This window comes from Asterias amurensis, chromosome 6 (genome assembly GCF_032118995.1).
Source record: "Asterias amurensis chromosome 6, ASM3211899v1".
Classification (NCBI taxonomy): Eukaryota; Metazoa; Echinodermata; class Asteroidea; order Forcipulatida; family Asteriidae; genus Asterias; species Asterias amurensis.
This window is the reverse complement of record NC_092653.1, coordinates 17,521,635-17,545,442: the sequence shown is the minus strand read 5'-3', so window position 1 is coordinate 17,545,442 and position 23,808 is coordinate 17,521,635. Positions and strand designations below refer to the sequence as shown.

Genomic DNA, 23,808 nt, shown 5'->3' with positions numbered 1-23,808 from the left:
TGTTTCCGTGGATGACGACTGTTTGCTGACGGAACTTGCACCACGCCAAACAGCCGTCGTGCGGTTGTTTTAAAAATCCCTGAAAATTTAAGATGGCAGCTGGTGTCACTTTCCCGCGGCGGAATGCCCTCCGATTCTTCTCAAAATTACTTCCTCCGAATTATCAAATCGCAGTATGTTTAGCTGTGCTGATGACGAGTGGGATGCGTGGAGTACGTGGGGAGGGTGAAGCAGTCGTCTTCTTGCACCAAACTAGCGAATCGGTGGTGGAAATTCGAGGGCAATTTGCACGGATTGGCGGGCTGGACTCGGAAGGAATTGTGGGGGTCGACATGCGAATGGTAACTCGAGTCTGAAAAGCCTTTCTTAAGACGTTTATCAATCATTCAATGCAATGGCATGGAGGTAGACTCAATGTGGGCCTCAATGTAAATGGATTGAATGAGACCAGTTCCTAATTTCACAAAGCTGCCGCTGCAAAAAACATTGCTTAATTAAACTTTAATTTAAAGCAATTTTCTGCTCAGTAGTCAGAGTCAGACTCAGAGTCGGTGCTCCGCATACTTCCACAAAGTATAAAACTATAAGTATAACTTATAATATAAGGCTCCCCTAGGCTCCCCCCTCATGGGGGAGCCTTATAGTTTCTAGAAGTATGCTCGGCAGAATTGAGCATTCCAACAAGTCACAAGTGACCAGCCGCCGGTTTCACTACACTTTGTTTTGCGATCATCGCTAAATTGAACGCAAGCGTGACGAGAACCACAAAATCCATCGCAGTTGCGACGGGCTGCATTTTCGATTTCACTAAGACATTTTTGATTTTTGACCGATTTGATTTACGATGGATTTATATAAAAACCTTTACCTTGAACGAGGCTCTCGCAGGCTTATTTGACCTTTGACCCATCATCGCAGCAGTTTTGCATGACAACTGAAAAGATCGTCTGCCATTTTTTCAAGAAAACAAGTTGAAATCGGCTTTTTGGTTGGGACGCGGAAAAGCACTAGGCCTATGGGTTTAATCAGAAAAGAACAGCCACACAGAATTATGAAATTGGGCCCAGATTCATCATAAATTCTGTAAATTCTGTAATATGTTTATCACACCAGCTTCCTAAAAATTGTACAAAGTCAACCCAGCCAGCCAATAATCATGATTCCGGGAAGAAGGAATGGATTGGTCTGATTTATTTACCAGCAGTGGAAGAAACCATTAAGGAACAACCTTCCAGCTCCAATCCCACAAGATGCTCTCTTCTTGACCAAGTAAGAAAAAAGACACTTGTCTTGTTTTAATTTGGCAGAGTTGTTGTATTCAGTCAATTACAATTCTCAGTTCTTATTGTCTGTCAAATTGAAATGTGTACACTAGGACATGGGCCCAATAATAATAATTTAAGGAAGCTATTTTATAGCACATTTTGTACTTGGAACATTTGTCTGTGGAGTGTAGGTTCAGAAGATTCAGATGTATAGGAGTGTCGTGGCCGAGCGGTTAAGAGAACCGAATTCAAACTCTGGTGTTTCTGATCAGCAGAGTGTGGATTTGATTCCCCAGCCGTGACACTTGTGTCCTTAAGCAAGAAACATAACCATTGCTTCGTCCTTCGGATGGGACGTAAAGCCGTTGGTCCCATGTGTTGTGTAAACGTGTGTTAAAAAAACCAGTGCACTTATCGAAAACAGAAGGGGTTCGCCCCGGTGTTCCTGGCTGGATTGGCAGCATATTGCGCCACAGCACCTTGTAAACCATGACATGGTGCTTAAGGATTAGGTCAAATATCTTAAAATTCGCCCCACTCCTTGCAGTAATAATACCTGGCACTTTGTATCCTTTGGCAAAAGGCGCGTTATAAATGCAGTTATTGTTATTAAATCCAATGTGTTGTATATTGCTTTGAAAATGAACACAGTACACTTATCTTTTGGAGGGTTTGCTATAATTTTATTTCTTGCATTGTTTGCAGCAGATTGAGCCACCTAAGCTCAACTGAAATAACACAGAGAGCATTTTGAGGTGCCTGCCCAAGTCTTTACCTTGGTGGCCCCTTTATTTTCCAGAGATTGTAAGATGTTTTTCATTGGAAATTACCTTTGTTAAATGAAAAAATCTTCCACTCTCAAAGATGAAATTCCAGGTCTGTATACCTGTTTCTGCCAAATTTGTAGCGCACTAAACTAAATCAATCTCAAGAACCATCTCTGCCCTCACAGGTACCCATTTACCCCTTGGTGGAGAGAAGCAATTATAGGTGTCTTGCTCAAGGACACAAGTGTCACGACCGTGATTCAAACCCACACTCTGCTGAACAGAATCACCAGAGCTTGAGTTCGGCGCTCTTATCCGCTGTTGGCCCCTGCAGGCTACGATAGATCTCACAAATAAAACAAAACTTGCCATATGCACCTGTTGTAAAAAATTACATAAGAACTGTATATACGTGTATGTTACATTGCGTAAACTTCACAGGACTTACGCTTCAATGGGATTTATAAACATAACTTTTGCTTTTGCAGGTAAGAAATGCCATGTTGTTTGGTGCCTCAGCATTAATTGTTCTGGCCATGAACCCTGCCCTACTCAAAGAGGTAAGCCTATGGAAAGACCAGTGTTCTATCTACCTCCAATTTCAGATAATTTGCCAAAGACTTAGAATATGTCCACATTGTCAGAAGTTGGCTGGTAGAAATAGTGACCATTCAAGTTCACACCATTTATTTCACCATTGAAAATGTGGCCGAAGGAGAGAGTCATTATCCTCCGAATACATATCTAATAATTCTTTCATGTGACAAATCATTTGATTGTGGGGGTTTGATGCTCATGAATTATGGCTGGCACACGATGCATTCAACATGCACACTTTATAAGAGTGGATAGTAAGTTACAATATTATGACATATTTTTTATTTTTTTATTTTATCTGGTTGGAAAAAAAAAGCCTGGTTCAGTAGATATTTTGAGCTACAATTCCTGTTGATCTTGTGGACATTCGAGCCCTGTGTGGTACTTTGGTAGAATGTAAATCCAGTTTCTTTTGTTGATATCGATAGCTTGATGTCCAGCAACTCTTCAAGCAGCCTGTTGTAGTCATCCAAGAAGCTGTCGGTATCACCAAGATACGCAAAGCAGCAGAGAGGTGAGACTTTAATTAGGCTTGAGATATACAGGTTTTGGTTTCGAGTTTAAATAATAAAGTCTTGTATCAGAATGGTTTACCAGGCCTGTTTGCTTTGTTTTTGAAAGAGCAAGGGCACCAATGCATTTTCTCTTTGGTAAAGGGCACCCTATGAGGAAATTGTAAATTTCCACTGGAACATTTCAAGGGCACCAAGGCAATGACCAGGGGTCATGAAGGCAATCGCCTTAGTTGCCTCCGTGAAGTATCGTGCGTGGTTTACACAATTTTGGGTTGAACAAAGAAAGATGACTGGATCGGAACTTGAACCTGCATCTTCTGGATTGGTAAATGTTTTTGTCAATAGGGAGTTTTTGTTTTGGACGACGGAAGGTTCTGCAACGGTGAAAACTTACACCATGACCATCCATTGTATCAATTATCTGTTCCGCGGACAACCCATTTAGATTTTTCAGGACTATCATCTTTGAGTTAATCACATGACCAGGCGAGTGCGGTTACCGACTGCGCATGTATTAATATTTTTCAGTAGGTTGAACCCCCAAACGTTGGTTTTAAGCACAACTCAGAATGATAAGTCGGAGAACCATCTGTCATCCAAAATAAAAGATCCCTAATCAGGGTTGTAGCTAGACCAATTTTAGTAGTGGGCAATAAATCAAATTTTGTTGGAAGTCTACCAAGGGGGATCAACAAAATTATTCATGTTTAATTATGGGGCCATTATTGATGAAGTGGGGCCAGGTTCCCAAACTGTTCGTGTTATGGGGCCATGCAATAAGTTGAATGGCCTTTTGATGGTGTTCTTGCTCTGTGACATTTGATTCTCTTCATCATTAGCTGTATCTCAGATCAATGCAAAGTGGAAAAACTTTGAAATCTGTGCTGGGCAGCATAATGTATTTTTCTCAGAGTGCTGGGCAAAAATTGTGAGTCCTGGGCAGGCCCGCCCAGCATCGCCCAACGTGGCTACAACACTGTCCCTAATGTCTTTGTTCAGGACCGCCATTCAGAAGCCTTTCAACCTGTTAGTGTAATATAACCAGGAATCACACCCAAGTTTATGATACAACCTGTGAAGTGGCAGCAAAGGGATCACCGTAAGGGGGATGCAACTTTTTATCTTATATAACAAGTAATTTTATATAACAAGTAATAAACCACAAGTTTAATCGTTCAATTTTCCTTTGTTGTTGCCAACAGTAAATCAGAAGTGAGTATAAAGATCAATGATGGAACGTCTTCGCGCTCTCATTACTGGGTAAGAAATGCTTATTTGTAAATTCAAAGGGATGAAAATGTTCTGGGTTATTTTGGCAGGGGATAGTATAGTTCAACTATTTAGTGTAAAACAAAAATCTGTTAGTGTTAGACTCCATTTTAAACATGTAACTTTGGTATTCAAGAAACCTCCTTGCTACTTGACAGTTTATGCGTACAATGGGGAACATTTGGGACGCTTGGTGGCAGCAGACTTACCAGGTAAAATCCATTGTTCTCAGCAAGCATGGCAAGATGCGCACGCTCAGAACTACAGAAACAATGGAAATTTACATGGTAGGTCTGCTGCCCTCTAGATCCAAAGTCTCCTATTATTATGAGAAATTGCCAATAATGTCCAGTGCCTTTAAGCCACAACACATTGAAATTGTTAAGAAAAGGTTTCACAAAACTTTTTCCTGACGGACCTCGTCTTTGTCTCTTACAGAACACAGCTCGACTAACCCTTTGGTCTACCTGTGGCCGATCTAATGGGGGAACATACAAGGAATGGGAAGGTGTAGTATGCCTGGGGTCAGGCCATTCTCAAGCAAAGGTAAGATTGTGAGCCGAGCAGTTAAGAGCATCGATTTCAAGTTCTGGTGGCCATGTCATCAGAGTGTGGGTTCAATTCCCGGTCGTGACACTTTTGTCCTTGAGCAAAATGCTTTACTATAACTGCTTCTCTCCACCCAGGGGAAATAAATGGGTACCTGTGAGGGTAGAGGTTGATAGTGTGTTTTAAAAAGCCTTCTGAAAGCATGGCAGCTCGGGCTGTATACTCCCAGTGAGTTGAGAAAGATTAAAGGAATGTTATTGGCCCAATGACCAGCCGTCAATTTCATCAAACTCATCCTAACTTAGGATTAATCTTAGGACTTAGGACGAGTTAAGTTCCCTATCTGAAGACGTAGGATGCATTAAACCCATCGTAAGTAAGGACGGGTTACTTGCCTAACTCGAGTTAGGATTAATCTTAGCGTTTCGTGAAATTGGCCGCAGGACACTTATGTAAAGCGCATTGATACAGTTATTGTGAAATGCGCTATACAAGAACTAGTTAATATTATTATTATCAACATAGCAACTTTTTGCCACTTGAAATCGTTTTAACTTCAATATCTATCTAAAGACAGATAAAAAATGGATAGTTCTTTTAAGGCGGCTTTTTCACTAAGTGGTCCTTGTAGATTCAACTTTTCATTATTGGTTTAAGCAAAAAAAATTCTTTTTTTGTGTGAATGTATTCAGGTTTTTCCAAGTTTTTGGACGACACTTTTATCAATAGTTGGTACATTGTGCCTGATGATAGTACTCCATGGTAAATGGATAACATGGGCTGACAGTGATTACACAGATGATATAGAGGTGAGTGTACCTATCCATTACTCTGGACCCTTCCCTCATTCTGTTTTTGTGTGCTTTTAGAAAGGTTTCCAATCCCCATATTGCCTTCTATGATGCTTGTGCCTTGACTGAGATACTAATAATAATAATAATAATAATAATAAGACTTGTAATGCGCACATATCCACCCTGCTGGGTGTTCAAGGCGCAGATACTGAGCCTTTCGCATACAAAACCCTCCTGTGCCCAATTTTATAGAGCTGCTTACATGTAAGTGCAAAAGGGCCTATTAAAGCATAACAAATTTATGCTTATCTGAATAAGGTTAGCTGCCAAGGTTAACATGCAACATGTAAAAATTGTGACTGGTATCTCGTTTCTTTTTTGCTAAGCAGAAAATTCTAAGTACAGTCGACTCCCGTTATTACGAGCTCGCATGTTACGAGGTTCCAGTTATTTTGAGGTTTTTTGCCGGTCCCGAACTGCCCCATGGGTGTTTCAATGCATTTAAATATGGATTGTACGAGCACGGTAGTAGCGAGAACACAGTTATAACGAGGTAATTTTGCGGTCCCTTGGAGACAAAATGTATTGTTTTCAGACGTTTGTAGCGAGGGCCTGGAATAAGTGTGTAAAAAAAGCTTACCTTCGTCAAGGTTGAGAAATGACATGAAGCCCTTAAACCCCATGATCAATACAATAGAGGTGCTAATTGCATGGTGCTCGTAGAGTGCCACCAGTCTATTCAACGGACTGGTTTACCCAAGCCGACAATAGAGGGCTTAAATCACGCGCGTGGCTCAAAACCACCAACGGTTTAGTCACTAACAATCCTTCTCAATTTCAAAAACATGCCGCTTACTTAATAAATTCATGTCGGCGAACGCACTCGGCAGTATTTGGGGGTTCTAATGATTAATCCTTGCTCGTATCATCCCTGCAAAACTTCAAAAACATCTTCGCTGTTCGATTTTTTTTTCTTTTTAGTAGAGCCCCTTTTTCAATTAAAAATAGCCCAAACTTCAAACAATTTACCGCATCAAATAATTATAAAAAGGGGTACATTTTGGGACCATCTCTCATACGTTCATCGTAACTGTAACTGCCACATTCGAAAAAGAAAATGGCTAGCATCAAAATCAAGGGTAAGTGTCTTACCCTCGATACCAAAAAGAAAAGAAAAAAGCAAATGTTGCCCTTCCCCAAGAGAAAACAAAGGTTGCCCTTCCCCATTATTTAATTTTTAAAAGGAAAGATAAACAAAGGTTGCCATCTCTAAATGAAAAGATAGAGATATGACATCAAAAAGAAATTAATTTAAAAGACACAGATACGCAAAGATTTTATTAATTCAATAATAACAATTAAATGAATAAAGATTCCCTCGTTTCCAAAAAATTTTTTTTTAAGAAAAGTAACAAAAACAAAGGTTGTCCGTCCGGAACATTTAATTCAATCACATCAAAAGATAGAGATGATGTAAAAGACACAAATACGCAAAGATTTTATTAAACCAATAATATCAATCAAGAAGAATTTTTTTTGTTTTTATTTATTTAAAGTAACTGAAACAAGCTCCTTTATACAATCTTCACTCCCTTCAGTCCATGTGCAACAGAACTCCAGACGCTTGACATACTGTTACCATAATACTCCATGTCGATCACCAATGAAAATGAACGTTCAGTGCATGCATCATGTTCATACCATGCGCTACGTGGCAGAATCCACTCGCTCTGAACGGCAAGTTGATATCTCTTTGCTGTAGTGTTATCACTCAATTACCACCTGATAAATATACACAGACACAAGGATTTGTTGTTGTAGTGAACTCTGCCAAGAGTTAATTTATTCCGTACTCTGAATTCGGTGGTAAAACGCCCATTCATAATAATATAAGGGATTTCCCTTTATTTAATTCCATCCAGTGATATCCACACTCATAAAGAAGTATACCAGTTCCCATTATGATACACTTTGCGACCAATTCGCAAAGGGGGTAATCCCTCACTTTGCGAACGGTAAATTTCCAATCCGCAAAGGTTCCCACTTCTCGGCGATTTGCCAAAGAAGGTACCAGACTAATTACAATTATTATAATTATAAATGCACTCATTGACTGGAGAAAACTCCGGGTCAATGAGGTTCCCACTTCCAGCGAGTTGCCAAGAAGGTACCAAATTAATCTACTTCTTTATATACAATCACATAATTTTATTACCACCATATTTATCCATATCAATTCACATAAATGAATTTACCACTTCCTCACAGGCTACAATGCCTATTAGCTTCTTGTTTATAGGAACAACCTAAACTTACCGCCAAAGCAAATTTTGATATAAAAATTTGCCCAAACACCCCCCCCCCCTTTTTTTTTATTTATTTTTTTTATTTTTTATTTTTTTTTTATTTTTTTTTTTTTACAAAACTTTCTCCGAGTGTCAACCCGTCTGATAAATTTTGATGGAACCAAATGAATCATGTCTTGCCAGTACGCACCTTCCGGGAAGGGTTAATGAGATGGGGGTGTTTTATAACAGGTGCGTTTTGCATCTCCCGAAGTATCTTCTTTGCATATATTTAAATCCCAAGTGCAGCGTTTTTCTGCCCTCCTTTAACTTTACCTTGATACTTCACCCTTAACAAAATGTCTGACCAAATTAACCGTGTGTTGGGTAGGATGTTCCTAATTACCTTTAGGCTCTCTTTACCCTATGTCTACTCTGTCCCGAACTTTCCTTCAAGATATCTTTGGTCCTTAGATATAACACTATTGTCGTTGGGACCTCGCCTTTTGCCAGGTATCTCCTGAGCCTAGTACCAGCCGTCCAGGCGTGCCCCAGACACGTCTTTCCATGTCACTTGTACCACCACTGTGTCGCTGCTGTGGCAAATTATACTGTCCCGGTATCCACGTTCTTGCTTCGGATTGATGAACATCTTTAGGCTCCCTGTTACCCTATGTCTTATCTGTCCCGAATTTTCCTTCACGATATCTTTGGTCCTTATATGTAACACTATTGTCGTCGGGACCTCGCCTTTTGCCAGGAGTCTCCTGAGCCTAGTCCCAGCCGTCCAGGCGTGCCCCAGACACGCCTTTCCATGTCACTGTACCTCCACCGTGCCGCTGCTGTGGTGAATGATACTGTCCCGGTACCCACGTTCTTGCGTCGGATTGATGAACATCTTTAGGCTCCCTTTTACCCTATGTGTTATCTGTCCCGAATTTTCCTTCAAGATATCTTTGGTCCTTAGATGTAACACTATTGCCGTCGGGACCTCGCCTTTTGCCGTATCTCCTGAGCCTAGTCCCAGCCGTCCAGGCGTGCCCCAGACACGCCTTTCCATTTCACTGTACCACCACTGTGCCGCTGCTGTGGGGAATGATACTGTCCCCGAAAAAAATCTGTATAAAAACAAATTCAAAGAAAAACAGCCTGGGTAATCTGTTCTGACCAATATTTTATCTTGTCAAAGTCTTGTATGTAGTTGAAAATGTTGTACACAATTTGTTAACAACCAACTCAACATTCACCAATCTTGTAAATGATTATTTATCTTAAACGGCAATATGCTAATTAAAGAAGCGGTTGTCTACACTGCTTATTTATGACCTTGCTACAAGCTACCCCCTTTTAGACAATTGAAAACATTAAGTCTGGCCTAATGTAGGATTCAAGTGCTCCAGACTTCCATCTCCCCATACTTTTGATTTGTTCCTCCCGAACCCCAAACATATCCTGCAACTATGAAATGAAAAGGGTGTGCGGTTTACCTGAAGGCCTTAATCCCTACTTTAAGATGTGATTAACTTGTCTGGATGACATAGGGTCCCCCCTCAATGTACAAACGGTGAAGTATTGGCATTCCTGTCAATAGAAATGATTGAACTTTACCCACTTGATCCGTTTTTGAATATCTTAGAACTACTTGCAAATTCCCTTCCTGATTAAAGGAAATATCACCAATACGCAACGCCCGGGAATTTGCCATCGTGAGTTGTAAACTCACTCACCCTCAGAATAACCGAAAAGGGCAACCAAGAATGCTGCTTTTAACAGCAGAGCTTCATATGCTGATTATACTTTAAACATTAACTATGCTACTTTAATAAAGGTCATATAAGTCAAATATGGTATGTCTGCAAGCTATGCTGCAACCGGATGAAGATGTCTGCAAGCTATGCTGCAACCGGAGCAACTGATTCCTTTTTAATCATTCATCTTCTCTTTTCATCTTCACACTCTTCTACGTTTGCATCGAACATTTTTGTCTTCACTGTAAAAATTACACCCTGTAATTGAACCTATTTTTAATCATGCATCTTGTCATTTCATGTGTATGCTCTGTTACATTTTAATCCAACATTATAATGGGTTACTTTTTGTAACCACTTTACGAATTGTTATCTTCACTGCCAATAATTACACCCTGTAACTTGAATAACCGGATCACTCGATCATTTTTAATCATGCGTCTTCTCATCTCATGTACATACTCTGTACGTTTAGTCCCACATTATAATGTTTGTTACTTTTTGTAACGACCGAATTTTCGTCTTCACTGACAATAATTACACCCTGTAACTTGAATAACCGGATCAACTGATAATTTTTAATCATGCGCCTTTGTTGTTCAAATACGTAAGCTTTACGGTTTAGCCCGCCTCCATTGTTCGTTACATTTTGTACCGACACAACGTGTCATTGCCATGGAACATCAGTGCTGTGTTGACCGCCAGATACGAAAAACCAATCGATATTGGAAACGTACACCTGATCTATGCAAATCAACGCTTTCAGGTTCAAGCTAGTACTGACCTCCCTGCTAAGCTATGGTAGCTGCTACTGTTACCGATGATACTTAAACTATATAACGACTAAAAAAAGACTAAATTAACAAAGCTTTAATGTGTATATTGATAGCATAGCCAGATAAGCCTTACCCTGGGTACCGCACCCAGTCCTATTCAATGTTCCCGCCAAACCATTGAACTGTGTAACTCTTTATACTTAACAAGTATAAAGCAGATTTATTCTAATTCGCCTCAGGACCCAACCGAATAATTCAATATTTTGCAGACTGGCGGTAAAAACTAACCAGACTGCTCAGCACTGGAAATGTAATGGAACATCTTGAATCTTGCCGAGGGTCCAAGCGTCTACAATCCTCTTTCATCTTAGAAACAATGAAACTACCCTTGGGATCCTCCCATTTGTGCAATTTATGAACATATGAAATATAACTGCAAGCATAGAGAATCACACTGGATTCACCAACTCAAGACAGTCAAGTCCTTTGGACTAAACATAAACACTGGTGTTAAATAAATTCCCGTTACCCCCACTTCACTTCTGCTTGAGAACTATAATGTTGTTTATATTCTGTAACTCAAGTATAAATTAATTTTTTAAAGTTGTTCCTATATATTTGTTACTATAACTATCTCATGTAAGTAACCCCCTTTTTTTTCCACAGGTCCCTCATACCTATTTTTAATACCATCGTACTTTTGATCTTGCTTTTCTCTATTAATTGACCATTGTTAATTGCATCATGATGCAACTTGTTCTCTAATTCTACCCTTTCATGTTTCCCTGCATTGTTAACGAACGATGCATTTACCACTTTTATGGTCCAGTAATCCATCCTTTCATATGAAACCTCCTTTGTCCTCGCCACTCTACTCGCATTGGTTCATAGCCACCAATTGTTTCTGAAATAGAAACTTTGATTGGCTGTTATTTTCCCGCTTCTTTCTTTCCCGCTTCTTTCTTCCTTTAATCCATTTCCCCTCTCTTTTTCTATGAATGGATATGTATTTGTTTGTACTCGTTTTATGCCTCTGAACTAGGTCCGGTTTGGATCGAAAGCTAAGGCCATCTATACCACCCTATTCATTAAACATATGAAATACCAGATACGTATGTACAAATGGAAGAAGATGCAAAGGTCTTTAATTTTAATATTATGCAATAGGCTACCCCTTGATTTATGGAAGCTGGCCATTTAGTGCCTAATAATGATCAATCATTCCGAAAGGTCATAATGAAACTTGGTATTGCCCTTCTATTCTTTATGTACACTTTGTTCTAGAGCTTGATTAACACATGGTGCTGTGACGTGCAATGCCCATAATTCATCGTCAATTATGCCCATGATCTAACTGGTGTTAATTGCTGCCTCATTCTAAAAGTGCGCCATCCCCCCTTATTGGACGAGCTGCTGCTCTCTGTGCGTACGATCTGACACTATTTCAATAATTCTATGTGTTCTATGGAGATGAGCTCGCAAATACACTGCTACATAAGTCAAAAATGCAGAGGTCCATGTAATGTATAGAAGTAATTGGACGCCTGTGTTTATTATCTTTCCATATTATAAAACCCCCCTCGTTTACAGCCAGCAAGAATTATTGTGTCTTGACCGCTATTTGTACTAATATAGGGTCAGTCTGCTTTATAAGATCACAGCGAAATCCACAAACTCGCTATGAATAATCTTAAAAATTTTAAGGTTAGCGGTAGGCTATTTGTACTACTATAGGGTCACTCTTCTTTGTAAGATCACAGCAAAATCCACAAACTCGCTATGAATAATCTTAAAAATTTTAAGGTTAGCGGTAGGCCCTCGCCCAATTCGCTACAAACCGATATCAATGGATTAAAGGGAGTTGATGGTTAATTCATATGCTGCATGTTATCCGCCATCGGTATGCTTCAAGAGCCCGCTGTGCAATCAATGGACCCACACATGCAACTGCTCCCTACTGTACTTATTTTGCATCCTGCATTTGAAAGTTGGGCACCACCCAGTTCTATTGAAGATGATGTCCCTCCTAACCTACTCAATGCCCCATCCCTGTTATGTATGGAATACCCTGAATATTGACTAGAGTTTGCCAAGTTGTACACTAAACTACTAGGCTTACTTATTCCTGATTGGCCTGACTGACACAAGCTCTGACTAACTTTCATATTAAACGGCAAGCTGCCAGAAAAATTATGATTGTCCGCCCTTTCTTGTCCTTGTGTACCTGTACTCATGCTTTGAGAATGTTGGTCCGTTATACCCCGAGTTACGTGTAAAGGCCATGAAATATCCTGACTATTAATCTGTGGGATGTTCGCAATTATTGGCCCTTTATACATACTAGATGTTTGAAACCTTTCCGTATTCACCGTACTCGTGTTACCTACTAGCGTTACTGTTGGGGCTGTACTTGCCCCAGCATTAGGTCTGAAAATGTAGCGACTCACCCGATTTGCCCGGCTAGTAAGCCATCGGCTTCACCACTCTCTGTAGCCGCCCATCTTCGCCCTCCTCATCAGGTATCACTTGGATTTCTTCAATGCGGTTCCCACTTCCAGCGAGTTGCCAAGAAGGTACCGAATTTTGCGAAACTATACAATCTATCTTAACTCCTCGGTGGCAGAATATTCAATGACGGTTCCCAGAAAGACAAGCACCCTTTCCCCAAATGCATTGCTTTGGTTGGTTGAAAAGAACAATGGAACCACGTCTGAATGCGCCCTGACAATCCCAATCGCTTATAGCCCCGACTGTGCAACCTGACTATAATTATGCATATTTCCTGGTGTTAAATCGGTTTACTGCGTTACGCATTAAACCCTATAAAAGACATTTAGCAATGATATTCTTGTGTACAAGATACTTGTAGTAGCTGTTCTGATAAGCAAACAGCTCCGTGCAGGCTTACACAAGTATACATGTACATGTATATCACGCACACGTGTTGTGTACAAGTGTATACATGTATGCACTTACGCGTGTTGTGTGAATGCAAAATGACGACGTGTGTATCTATATTTAGCGCGCTGCGTTTAAGACGAGGTTTGGATAATACGAGGAAATTGGGCCAGGCCGCCGGACCTCGTATTAACGGGAGTCGACTGTATTTTTTTTTTCTGCTTCCAAACAGCTCTATTTAATTGAACCCTGTTGGCTTTACCAGTGGCATAACTTGACCAAATTTGAGTCTTTAACCACCAGTTCTTTTCAGAATCAACACTAATCAAAAAAGATATTAACATGGTGTTATTGCAAACCTCTCTTAGTTAATGAATAGATGTAATAATATTATAAGGTGCCTACTTTGCTTGAAAAAAATGCATAATAAATACATTTTGTTGTTATTGTTATCCCAGAGCTGTCTACAGAGACTTGCCAAAAAATCACTATCCAAAATGCCTGCCAGGAAGTACAAGAGGAAACGTTATATGCTAAGCAGAGATAAAGAGAGCTGTGCTATATGCCTGGAGGAGTTTATACAAGGGAAGGTACGATAGAAATGAGTATTAGATGTTAGTTTTGCATCGAGAATGAAGGATCCAGTTTGGTTTTACCCTTATACTGATGTATTAAGCACTGTGTAGGCAACTCACTCAGATGGGACTCAAACCCAAGACCTTTGCAATGCTAGAGCAGATGTTTTATCACTAGACCGGCAAGCTAGCTCGGTGGCCCCTCAGTGGCTAGAGGCAGTTTGAATCATATGTGTTAGCAGTGGGTAGCGGTTTAACAGATGTGAGTTTTGCATCAGGGATAAAGGATATAGTTTGTTTTTTAACTTCACACTGGTGTGTATTAGGCACTGTATACTCGGTACTTTCCTGAGTTTTGTGAAAAATTCAGCAGGCAAATTTTGCCCCTTGTTGAAACTTGTTCTTTTTGCAAAAAGGCGCAAAACACACATGGTGTGTATTGCATATTGAGTTCATTGAATACATTTGAAATGGGTTCCCGAGTCAGGTGCTTAGTCCGTAAGCTTATTTTTCTACAAGAGAGATAAATTTGCTTAAAAAATCATTATTATTATTTAACCCATTCTTACATCATGTATATAGCGCAATACACCAACAAATAATCTCAATGCACTTTAACATAATGGGTGGCATGATTCTTGTGGCATATACTATTTAGTTTATTTCCGCCGTCCTTTTGTTAACAGTTAGTATAAGGTTCTTTTATAATAAAATTAGTTGCTTGTTTTCCTCTTCTTATCCTACTACATGTAGATGGTTCGAGTTCTGCCATGCTATCATCAATTCCATTGTAAATGTGTGGATTATTGGTTGATCAACAAACGCACATGTCCACTTTGCAAGCTGAACATTGTAGGTAAGTCATGATTAACACTAAGTCAGTTTCGTTGTTAATGTGTGGATATTGGTTGACAGTCAACAAATGTACACCATCTGCAAGTTGAACATTGTAGGTAAATCACAACTACATGTCCGGACTCGGGTCAAAGTGATTAATTAAGCTACTTTCACTTTAAATTGAGACTTATTATTTGGTTGATCAACAAACATTTGCATTTTCTCTGCAAGCTGAATATTGCAGGAAAGTCACAATGTTGATGACACGTTTTTATCATCTTGTCGCACAGAGCCAACGACCTTCAGGCATTTATACAGGGTACAAACCGGCTCTTCTCAGAGCTACCACGACTCACAAAGAGATTTTTACATGGTGTCACTGCGAACCTTACTTGCTTAAAAACAGTGGACACCTTTGGTAATTGTCAAAGACAATACCTTTGAATACCTCGGTGATCCCCGGACCATTCCATTTTCCCTCGGCTGCGCCTCGGGAAAATAGAACGCTCCGGGGATCACCTCGCGAGTTGTAGTTTTAACCATAGCACTCGAAGCAGTCAATATTTGTATACCATAAAATTGTTGGAAGCAAAATAGATCATTGAATTGTGTTTGATGTTTTTATTGGCAGATCGGCTGACCGGGGTAAACACAAGAAGCACTCAACTATGACAACAGATGAGGTATTGAAGGATGAGAAATAGGAACAGCTGCTTGTGCACCCTGGTAACATTTCAATTTTTTAAAACTGAAGTTTGTTTTCAAAATTTAGTTTGTATGTGTACCTCTTATGTGTACCCAAAATATATTTTAAAGTGCAGTTTTCATAGTCATCTATTGAAGAACTGCTATCTATATTTTATGATTGATTCAGCCAGCCCTTGGGCCACTAGTGATCTGGTGTTTAAATACCGTGGTACTTGGTAAATGATGTACAGTAACACTCTGTACACAGTAAAACTTGATAGGAAAACAGTAAACTAAACTTTATGGTCAAACAGTAAAATTACTCGATGGTTAACTGTTTTATTACAACTTGTACTAATTTTTACTTTACTTGAACTTGGTTATTAAACTGCTGTTGCCTGTTTGGTAAATGGCGGTAAGCTCCAAATGGAGAAATTTACTCAGCACCATATTGAAAAACAGTCGGATCTGAGGAACGAGAAAGATCTACATGTAGGTCCAGTGGCACTGATGTTGATGGCTATGGTTGGTTAAAGCCATTATACACTTTCTGAACAGAAGAAAAAATAAAAGTTCACAGATTTACAAGTAACTTACAGGGTTTACAGAAGGTAATGGTGAAAGACTTCTCTTGAAATATTATTCCATGAAATGCTTTACTTTTTGAAAAAACATTAAAACAATTATCAATTCTCGATAGTGAGAATTACAAATTTATTTTAAACACATGTCATGACACCGCGAAATGTGCGGAAACAAGGGTGGGATTTCCCGTTATTTTCTCCCGACTCCGATGACCGATTGAGTCTAAATTTTCATAGGTTTGTTATTTTATATATAAGTTGTGATACACGAAGTGTGGGCCTTTGGACAATACTGTTTACCGAAAGTGTCCAATGGCTTTAAAACAAAATGGTGGTATTGTACCAAAATGGTAGCGGTGGTAAAGGGGTCAAGAATGTACCCCAATGGTTGCTTATTGCTAGGTACCCTATGGTAAAACAGTAGGTACTTAAATGTAATGTGGTGCGTGGTAGTGGTCACTTTGTGGTTACTTAATGGTAAACCGAACATGTGGCTGGTATAAATGTAGAGGGTTGTTTACAGGTGGTACTCATTTTTACCTGCACTTGGTTGTTAAACTGCTGTTGCCCATTTGGTAAATGGTGGTATGCTCCAAATAAAGAAATGTACTCGGTACCCAGTGAAAACCAGTGCAGAATCTGGATTTATACTAACTTGTATTTTGGTACCAGGGAGGAACAAATTAAAGATGTAGGTCCAATAGCATGGACTTTGATGGCCATGGTTGTAAAACAAAATGAAGGTATTGTACCAAAATGGTACAGGTGATAAAGGGGTCATTCTCGTGGTCGGGAATTATCCCCATGGTTCCTTATTGCTAGGTACCCTATGGTAAAACAGTAGGTACTTGCATGTATTTTGCGCATGCTCACTCTTTTTTCCATTGCTGCAATCTTTTTTACCTCTTTTTCCTTTTTATGCACCTCAAGTAAATGCTTGCTTATATTGGTGACCAGTTTAGAACAGAAGAAGCAAGCATGATGCTTATTATACACCCTCTTTTTTGAATGGTTGTGTTTGAGAACAGGCGGGAAAAACACACTGTTACCAACTTGAAGGTCCTCGCTTTGAGCACTTGAATTGTCTTCATCAGCGCTACTCATCATTTTTATGGGGGTTCACATGGTCTAGCCTCTCCTCTGAAGCAGAGAGCTGGATCACATCCTCACCAGCAGAAATGGCCCTATCAACAGAAGTAGAGAGCTGGTCACCATCAACACTGGCTCCATCAACAGAAGCAGAGCTGAGCTGGACCCCATCTACACCAGCAACACTGGTTCCATCAACACAAGCAGAGATGAGCTGGACCCCATCTACACCAGCAACACTGGTTCCATCAACACAAGCAGAGATGAGCTGGACCCCATCTACACCAGCAACACTGGTTCCATCAACACAAGCGGAGATGAGCGGGACCCCATCTACACCAGCAACACTGGTTCCATCAACAGAAGCAGAGATGAGCTGGACCCCATCTACACCAGCAACACTAATTTTTCCATCCACAAAAACAGAGATCAGCTAGAGCACATCTACACCAGGAACACTGGCTCCATCAGCAGAAGCAGAGATGAGCTGGACCCCAGATGTGAATGATTGTTCAAAAACCCATGAATCCTGACAATTTCCTGGCCCTCGAATATCAAAGTCAAAAAGACATTAGGCTCGTTGTATGTTGGTGTTAGACTTGTAAACTTTAACCATACGTACTACACAGCAAATTGAAGGCATCTCTTGTCATCCGGAAACTTTTGTAAAACGTGCAGTCAACGTTCATATCTTGCACCCAGAAATCAAAGTGTCGAGGCATGGCACGGGCCAGTGGATTCAAGTTGTCTGAATATCTACATAGAAATTGATAACAAAAATAAATAAATTGAGTTTAGTTAAATCAGCAATGCTTTAAAAGGAAAATATACCTTTGGTTTTTGGAACCATTAACCCTATATAAACGTAGATACTTACAACAAAACTAACCCTAAGTGTTATATTGGCATACAAGGGGGGAGACGAGTCTTGCACGGAAGAATGACATGGTGGTACTTTCAGCTTTGAATGCAGGATTCAGACTGACAGCCTCGTGGCCAGCTTGGGAGCTGGGCACTTATGTCGTCATGTCTGTACTGGTTTATTTTTATGTAATCAACTGGTAAACACCATATTCCACCCTATCATGTAATTTTAAAAGGGAAGTATAAATTCTTCAAACTAAAAGTGTATTTTACAAAAAATAAACAAAACATAATCTTCTTTTCTCTTTTCTTCTACTCGGCAGATAATTTGTACACGTCAAACCTTCTTTCTGTCATGCGGGCTCTTGAACCCCAGGGTGTACCTCATTTTATGTGAGTTTTGAGACCTTGTTGTGTAGAGTATTTTATTTTATTTTGGGACAGGACAAAATGGGGGACTCTTGTTTCATCTCATTTATGCTGGGAAGGGTGTACTTTGACAATTTCTTCCAGAACCATGTGCACATATATAGTGGCTGGGGTCCCGATGAACTCCAAATTGAAACTCATTCTGAGTTGATTTGCAGAATGGTCCTTGCAGCATAACGTGCTCCTATACCACCTACGCGCACTTCTTTCGGGATCAGGAGAGAGGGATTTTCTTTTGTGTCAACATCTGGCAGAGTAATGTCACTTAAATGCGACTTGTCAAGTTCTTCACGGGTCATGAGGCACTTGGGGCTGACGTGTAGCTTAGGCCTAGTTAGCACATTGGACATGCCAATAATGTTCTCATCATTCAGGTCAGTTACTTCGAGGTTAACAACAAATGTGTCACTTAGGGTGTCGAGGTTGTCAAGCGTTGTAAGCCTCATGGTGTCATGCTTCCCTTGTAGTCGAAGCCTTTTTGTCAACACTTCTGAACAAAAGCTCTGCGTGGACTCAGTATCGAGTAGAGCGTATGTGCATATGAAGTCGGTGAATCCCCCAGGGCGTCTGACTTTAACAGGCACTACTGGAAGAGCCACTTTTCCAACTCCGGCCCCAGTGAAGCTGCATGTCACTGTTGACTTGAAGTTCTGGGTTTGGAGTTCAAACATGTCATTTATGGATGGATAAGTCCTTTCTTTCTTAAAGTTTGTGTAATTTTGGGACAGTTTATCTATCCAGAGGAAGGTTGGCTGAGTTGTATATTGACAACTAACTTAATTTGCCTTTTTGTGTGTTTTATCTTGTTACAGTTGAACCACAGCCACACTCACACACTCTCACACCATAACCAAGTTTGCTACCAATTGCCATCTTAAAAGTAAAATTAGTCACCAATCTTCTGAATACCACATCTAGTACGATCCTTGTCATCTCATTGTAATTGCCACACCGTGGTCAGCATCGTTAGTTATAATAAACATTTTCAAGTTCATAAAAGTCAACATAAGCTGTGCGTCTCATTTTCTGAGAATTGTGATTCAATCAACCGTCAATCATGTCAACCATCTGTAGCGATTTGGAGGCTACAGGTGTATTGAGTAAATAGGTTGGCAGCTGCGTTGATGTTTTTCATTGGATCAATGGTGACTCTGCATGACATTAAGAATTTAAGAGCTGCGTACAAGGTTCCCTTGTCACCACTTGATGTTGTGTCGTATAAGTGTAACCATATCACCTGGTAAACGAAGAAAATTACTACTTCCAGAATGAGGTTTACAATGTAGTTTGTTTGTGCCTGGTTTGGGTAGGACATTATGGATGAATCTTGTTTCATCTCATTAATGCTGGGAAGGGCAAACTTGTCTGAAGCATATCACTGTGAACGACCAGTCCGGTGGGCGTTCTTGAATGTGATATCTGGCATGCTGAACTTGATTGTTAATGTCTGCATTGCCTTCGAAGGGAACTACATGATTCTCGTTGAGGGTTTCCGGTATTCCACTTATTCTTATGTTGAAGCTTTTGGAGTAGCGTTCCTGCTGGAGACTTTGCTTCCGGATGTTAGTCAGGGCCTCTTCTACCTGCTCTGCCACCCAAAGTGTTATGCCTTTGGCATGCTTGTTACCAACAAGGTTCAAGTTATATTTGGAGCCTGTGATTTATCACCAGGAAGAATTAGTACAGACGGATTATTCTGTCACCATCACCCATCTGGCGAGCATCACTGAATCACATCAACCCAAACGGGGTGCTGTTCGGGAATAGTTGAAAAGAGCATCCTTTTCGAGGAGACAATCCTGGTTTTCTTTCATTTTATTCCTGCGAATGCTCCGCATGAACACCGACCAGTTCTGACCCAGAATTGGCAGCCATGTAGTTGCAAAGGTGGACTAAAGCTTGTATCGGTGTTCTGCTAGCTCCTGCAACTTCTTGAAAGCTTCAGCTTTGTGTTCTTGGGGGAGGAAGGGTAGTGACATCAGCTGTCTGATGAAGTCGTTGATGGCTACGTCGGCATGTAGGGGACATGCAGCCCAAGCTCCTGGCACGTCAGCCAGACTGCCTGTGTTCAATGGTACAAGCAGCCTGCTATGTGTACATCAGCGAAGACAGACTTAATGGCTGATCAGATCCAACCTCAAAGTCCACAACACTCTGGGTTAACCTGGGTGCGAGTTGACCTGGGTACGAGTTGACTTGGGTATGAGTTGACTTGGGTACAATAATTTGGGTACGTGTTGCCTTGGGTACGAGTTGACTTGGGTACGAGTTGACCCGATGAAACGCAGTGGTCCATTGCGCAACTGATTGAATCTTACGCGGTTGTAATGCATGATGCCTTGCAAAAAACAACCTGACCTTGCTTTACTGCGAGCATTAGCACACACTGCCCCTGGCCCAGACATAGCCACGACCGCATTGTCTCGAAACAGCAATGCCTTGTCTATGTATTGGGAAGCCCAAATTTTGTATTGAACAGCTTGTGTCACGTACATGTACATAACAAACGGGGCATTCCCAAGGACGTCATCTTCCCGGATCGTCTTCTTGCAAGTTCATGACGGATGTGGATGTGGAATGGATGGAAATGTTTTGTCTACTTAGCCTTAGACACAACGCCTGGCATTATAACATGCACTGTTATTACTTGGGACAACATCAGTCTTCTTCAAAGGTGGGATGTTGTTCTCTACTGCAAATTTAGGGATGAAACCTCTCATCATTTCATGAAGCTGCATGTTTCTTTCCTTGGACTTCGTTAGCTTATTCTTCAGCTCGGCTATCTCTCTCCACAGATCCACATTCTCTCCCAGGCATTCCTGGTATGCCTGGTATGTTTCGTTACTCCCCAGGAGCTGGGTAAAATACCCATCTGGCCAATACTCAAGGGGAAATGTCTGATGGGTATGTGGGCGCTGGCTTTGGAAGCAGCTTGACTTTTACTCTCCCAACAATTTCTTTGAGAATCATGTGCACATAGTGGCTTGGGTCTCGATGAACTCCAGATTGAAACTCAGTCTGAGTTGGTTTACCAGTAATTGAGTCAATCTTGAAGTACTTCATGGAAGCTGCTATCACTAAGGCAGTGGTGTATTGAATTATTAGGTTGGCAGCTGCATTGATGTTTCTCATTGGATCACGGGTGACTCTGCGTGCCTCCAAGAAACAACGAAAACAAAACAAACACTATACACCAAAAAACAACATACACGCCATGCAAACAAACATACACCCAAACAAAAGCCAAAGTAAGCAGACAATTAAAGTCACCTGGAAGTGGTATTTTTTCAAAATAAAGCTTTTGTCACTAATATATGTGTTTTGATGAGTGGAATGTGAATACACAGTTAACTAAGGTTTTAAAAAATCAGTTCTTATGTTATTTACAAATTTAAGAGTAGACCCCGACCCGAGAGGGCGCTGTTCGTGACGTAAATCGAGGCAGACTTTGCCTGTAATGCGTAGAGTAAACACAATTGCAAAGTACATGTACGGACCAAGTCGTGAGTTTGTACGTTTAAAAAAAAAAAGGTGTATTGCTGCTGAATGCAGAAAAACACTTTTTGAAATGTACCAACTCACGACTTGGACGTACATGTACTTTGCACGTGTGTTTACTATATGCATTGCAGGCAAAGTCTGCCCCGATTGACGTCACAAAAGGGGTAGGCGGAGTCAGCCCCCGAAACAACTTTATATATTTTTGAAACATATAAATCGTGAAAAAAAATTACTAAAAAAATTGTTTATTGTTCGTAAGCATATATACTCTTATGTTTGAAAGAAAAAAAATTCTATTTCCAGGTGACTTTAAACTAAAATTAAAAAGATAGTTCTGTGTTGGTTTATCAGAAATTGAATAAATCCCTAAGTACTGGATGCTGCTATCACCAAGACAGCGGTGAATTGATTAACTAGGTCAGCAGCAGCATTGATGTTCCTCATCGGATCACTAGTGACTCTGCGTGCCTCCAAGAAGATGCGAGCTCATACAAGGTTCCCTTGTCACCACTTGATGTAGTGTTGTATAAGTGTGACCATATCACCTGGTAAAGAAAATTGCTTTGGTGGCCAACGCTGAGATCTTATCTGCCGTGGTTTTGCTTTTGGCCTCTAGATCTTGAAGAAAAGATGATACAATCCTCATCTTCTTCTGTTTATTCTTAATTGTCACCAGTCTAGAGAGAAGGGACTCCTGGTTGACGATGACTTTATCCAACTTGCATTCATACCTGAGGCCATTGATTGCATTTTCTCTTTTCTTGGAGGCATTGCAGATAAAATGTAAGAATACGGAGTGACCGAAGGAATGTAGGTGGAAATTCCGAGGTAAGATTCGATTTTGAAGGAGATGGAATATACTAAATCGTAATCTTTAAGGTGGTTTTCAAGGAGACAATGAAACCTGCGTACTGCTGCATCACGCCCTCTATGTTTAAATACTTTTAGAAAGATCCATGATTAGAAACAAACTAATCAAAATATTTCTTGGCACCTTGATTCCTAATATAAAACTAAAAGAGTGGCACACATGCTAACAAGCTAGATTACACATACACACTGTACATGTACATGCGGAACATACACGTACAACGCGGGAAAATCACTGGTTGCCTGCTGAGAGTCAGCCAGTTGAAGAATTCCAGAATGAAATGAAATTTTTATGAAATGATACCAGTAATGTAGCGAACATGATCACGATTATTCTTCACTTGAAATCTATTAAGGAACACTCAACTTAACCAATATACAAGAAAACATTGATGGGAACTTGTTGGCGCAGGTACTTACAGTAATGAGAAAAGTGAATGTTTTGCCCATTCTATTCCAAAATGTGTGGAATGGCAATACTTATAAACAAACATTTTATTCAAAAGGAGAAAATTTGCCAGAGGGCATAAAAATTGGACTTTATAATTGGCTTGCAATGTACAATGAAATGGCAGATAGAATTGGCAAATCTGAAGATTCTTAGCAGAGAGGTTGATGGGAATGCGCTTATGTCCTGTTTTGAGGTCTTCAAGTTCTAATGTGCTGCGAAGTCGCACTGAGGTGAGCATTTTGCTCAGAGGTGCCCGTCCGTGTTCTATTGGGTTGAGGGCTGAACCTTTGGGTGCGAATTTCGTTAAACACAGGAATTCCAGGTCAACTCGGCGAAGAAGGCGAGACAAATAAACTGTAACTGTCCATGACAAATCATTCCAGTCAGGTCCCCTATCAAAGATGAGCACTGCCCCATCTTTCCTTCGAGCACTGATGACGTACAAACAAGGTACATGT

General features: G+C 40.4%; 1 protein-coding gene across 2 annotated transcripts; it reads left to right on the top strand.

The window, feature by feature from the left end:
* Nucleotides 1–107: 107 nt before the first annotated feature.
* Nucleotides 108–21,987, top strand: LOC139938576 (RING finger protein 215-like). Of its 2 annotated transcripts, XR_011786176.1 has the most exons (11): nucleotides 108–341; nucleotides 1,114–1,269; nucleotides 2,521–2,592; nucleotides 3,058–3,143; nucleotides 4,347–4,404; nucleotides 4,852–4,959; nucleotides 5,655–5,771; nucleotides 13,922–14,053; nucleotides 14,792–14,894; nucleotides 15,507–15,601; nucleotides 18,423–21,987. XR_011786176.1 is itself a non-coding variant. In XM_071934152.1 (10 exons), the coding sequence occupies exons 1-10, from the start codon at nucleotides 192–194 to the stop codon at nucleotides 15,545–15,547; spliced, it is 1,023 nt and encodes a 340-aa protein (XP_071790253.1). In that variant the 5' UTR covers nucleotides 108–191; the 3' UTR covers nucleotides 15,548–21,987. The 2 variants fall into 2 exon arrangements, 1 of the variants encoding a protein (XP_071790253.1); XM_071934152.1 differs by having other exon boundaries at nucleotides 15,507–21,987.
* Nucleotides 21,988–23,808: the final 1,821 nt, after the last annotated feature.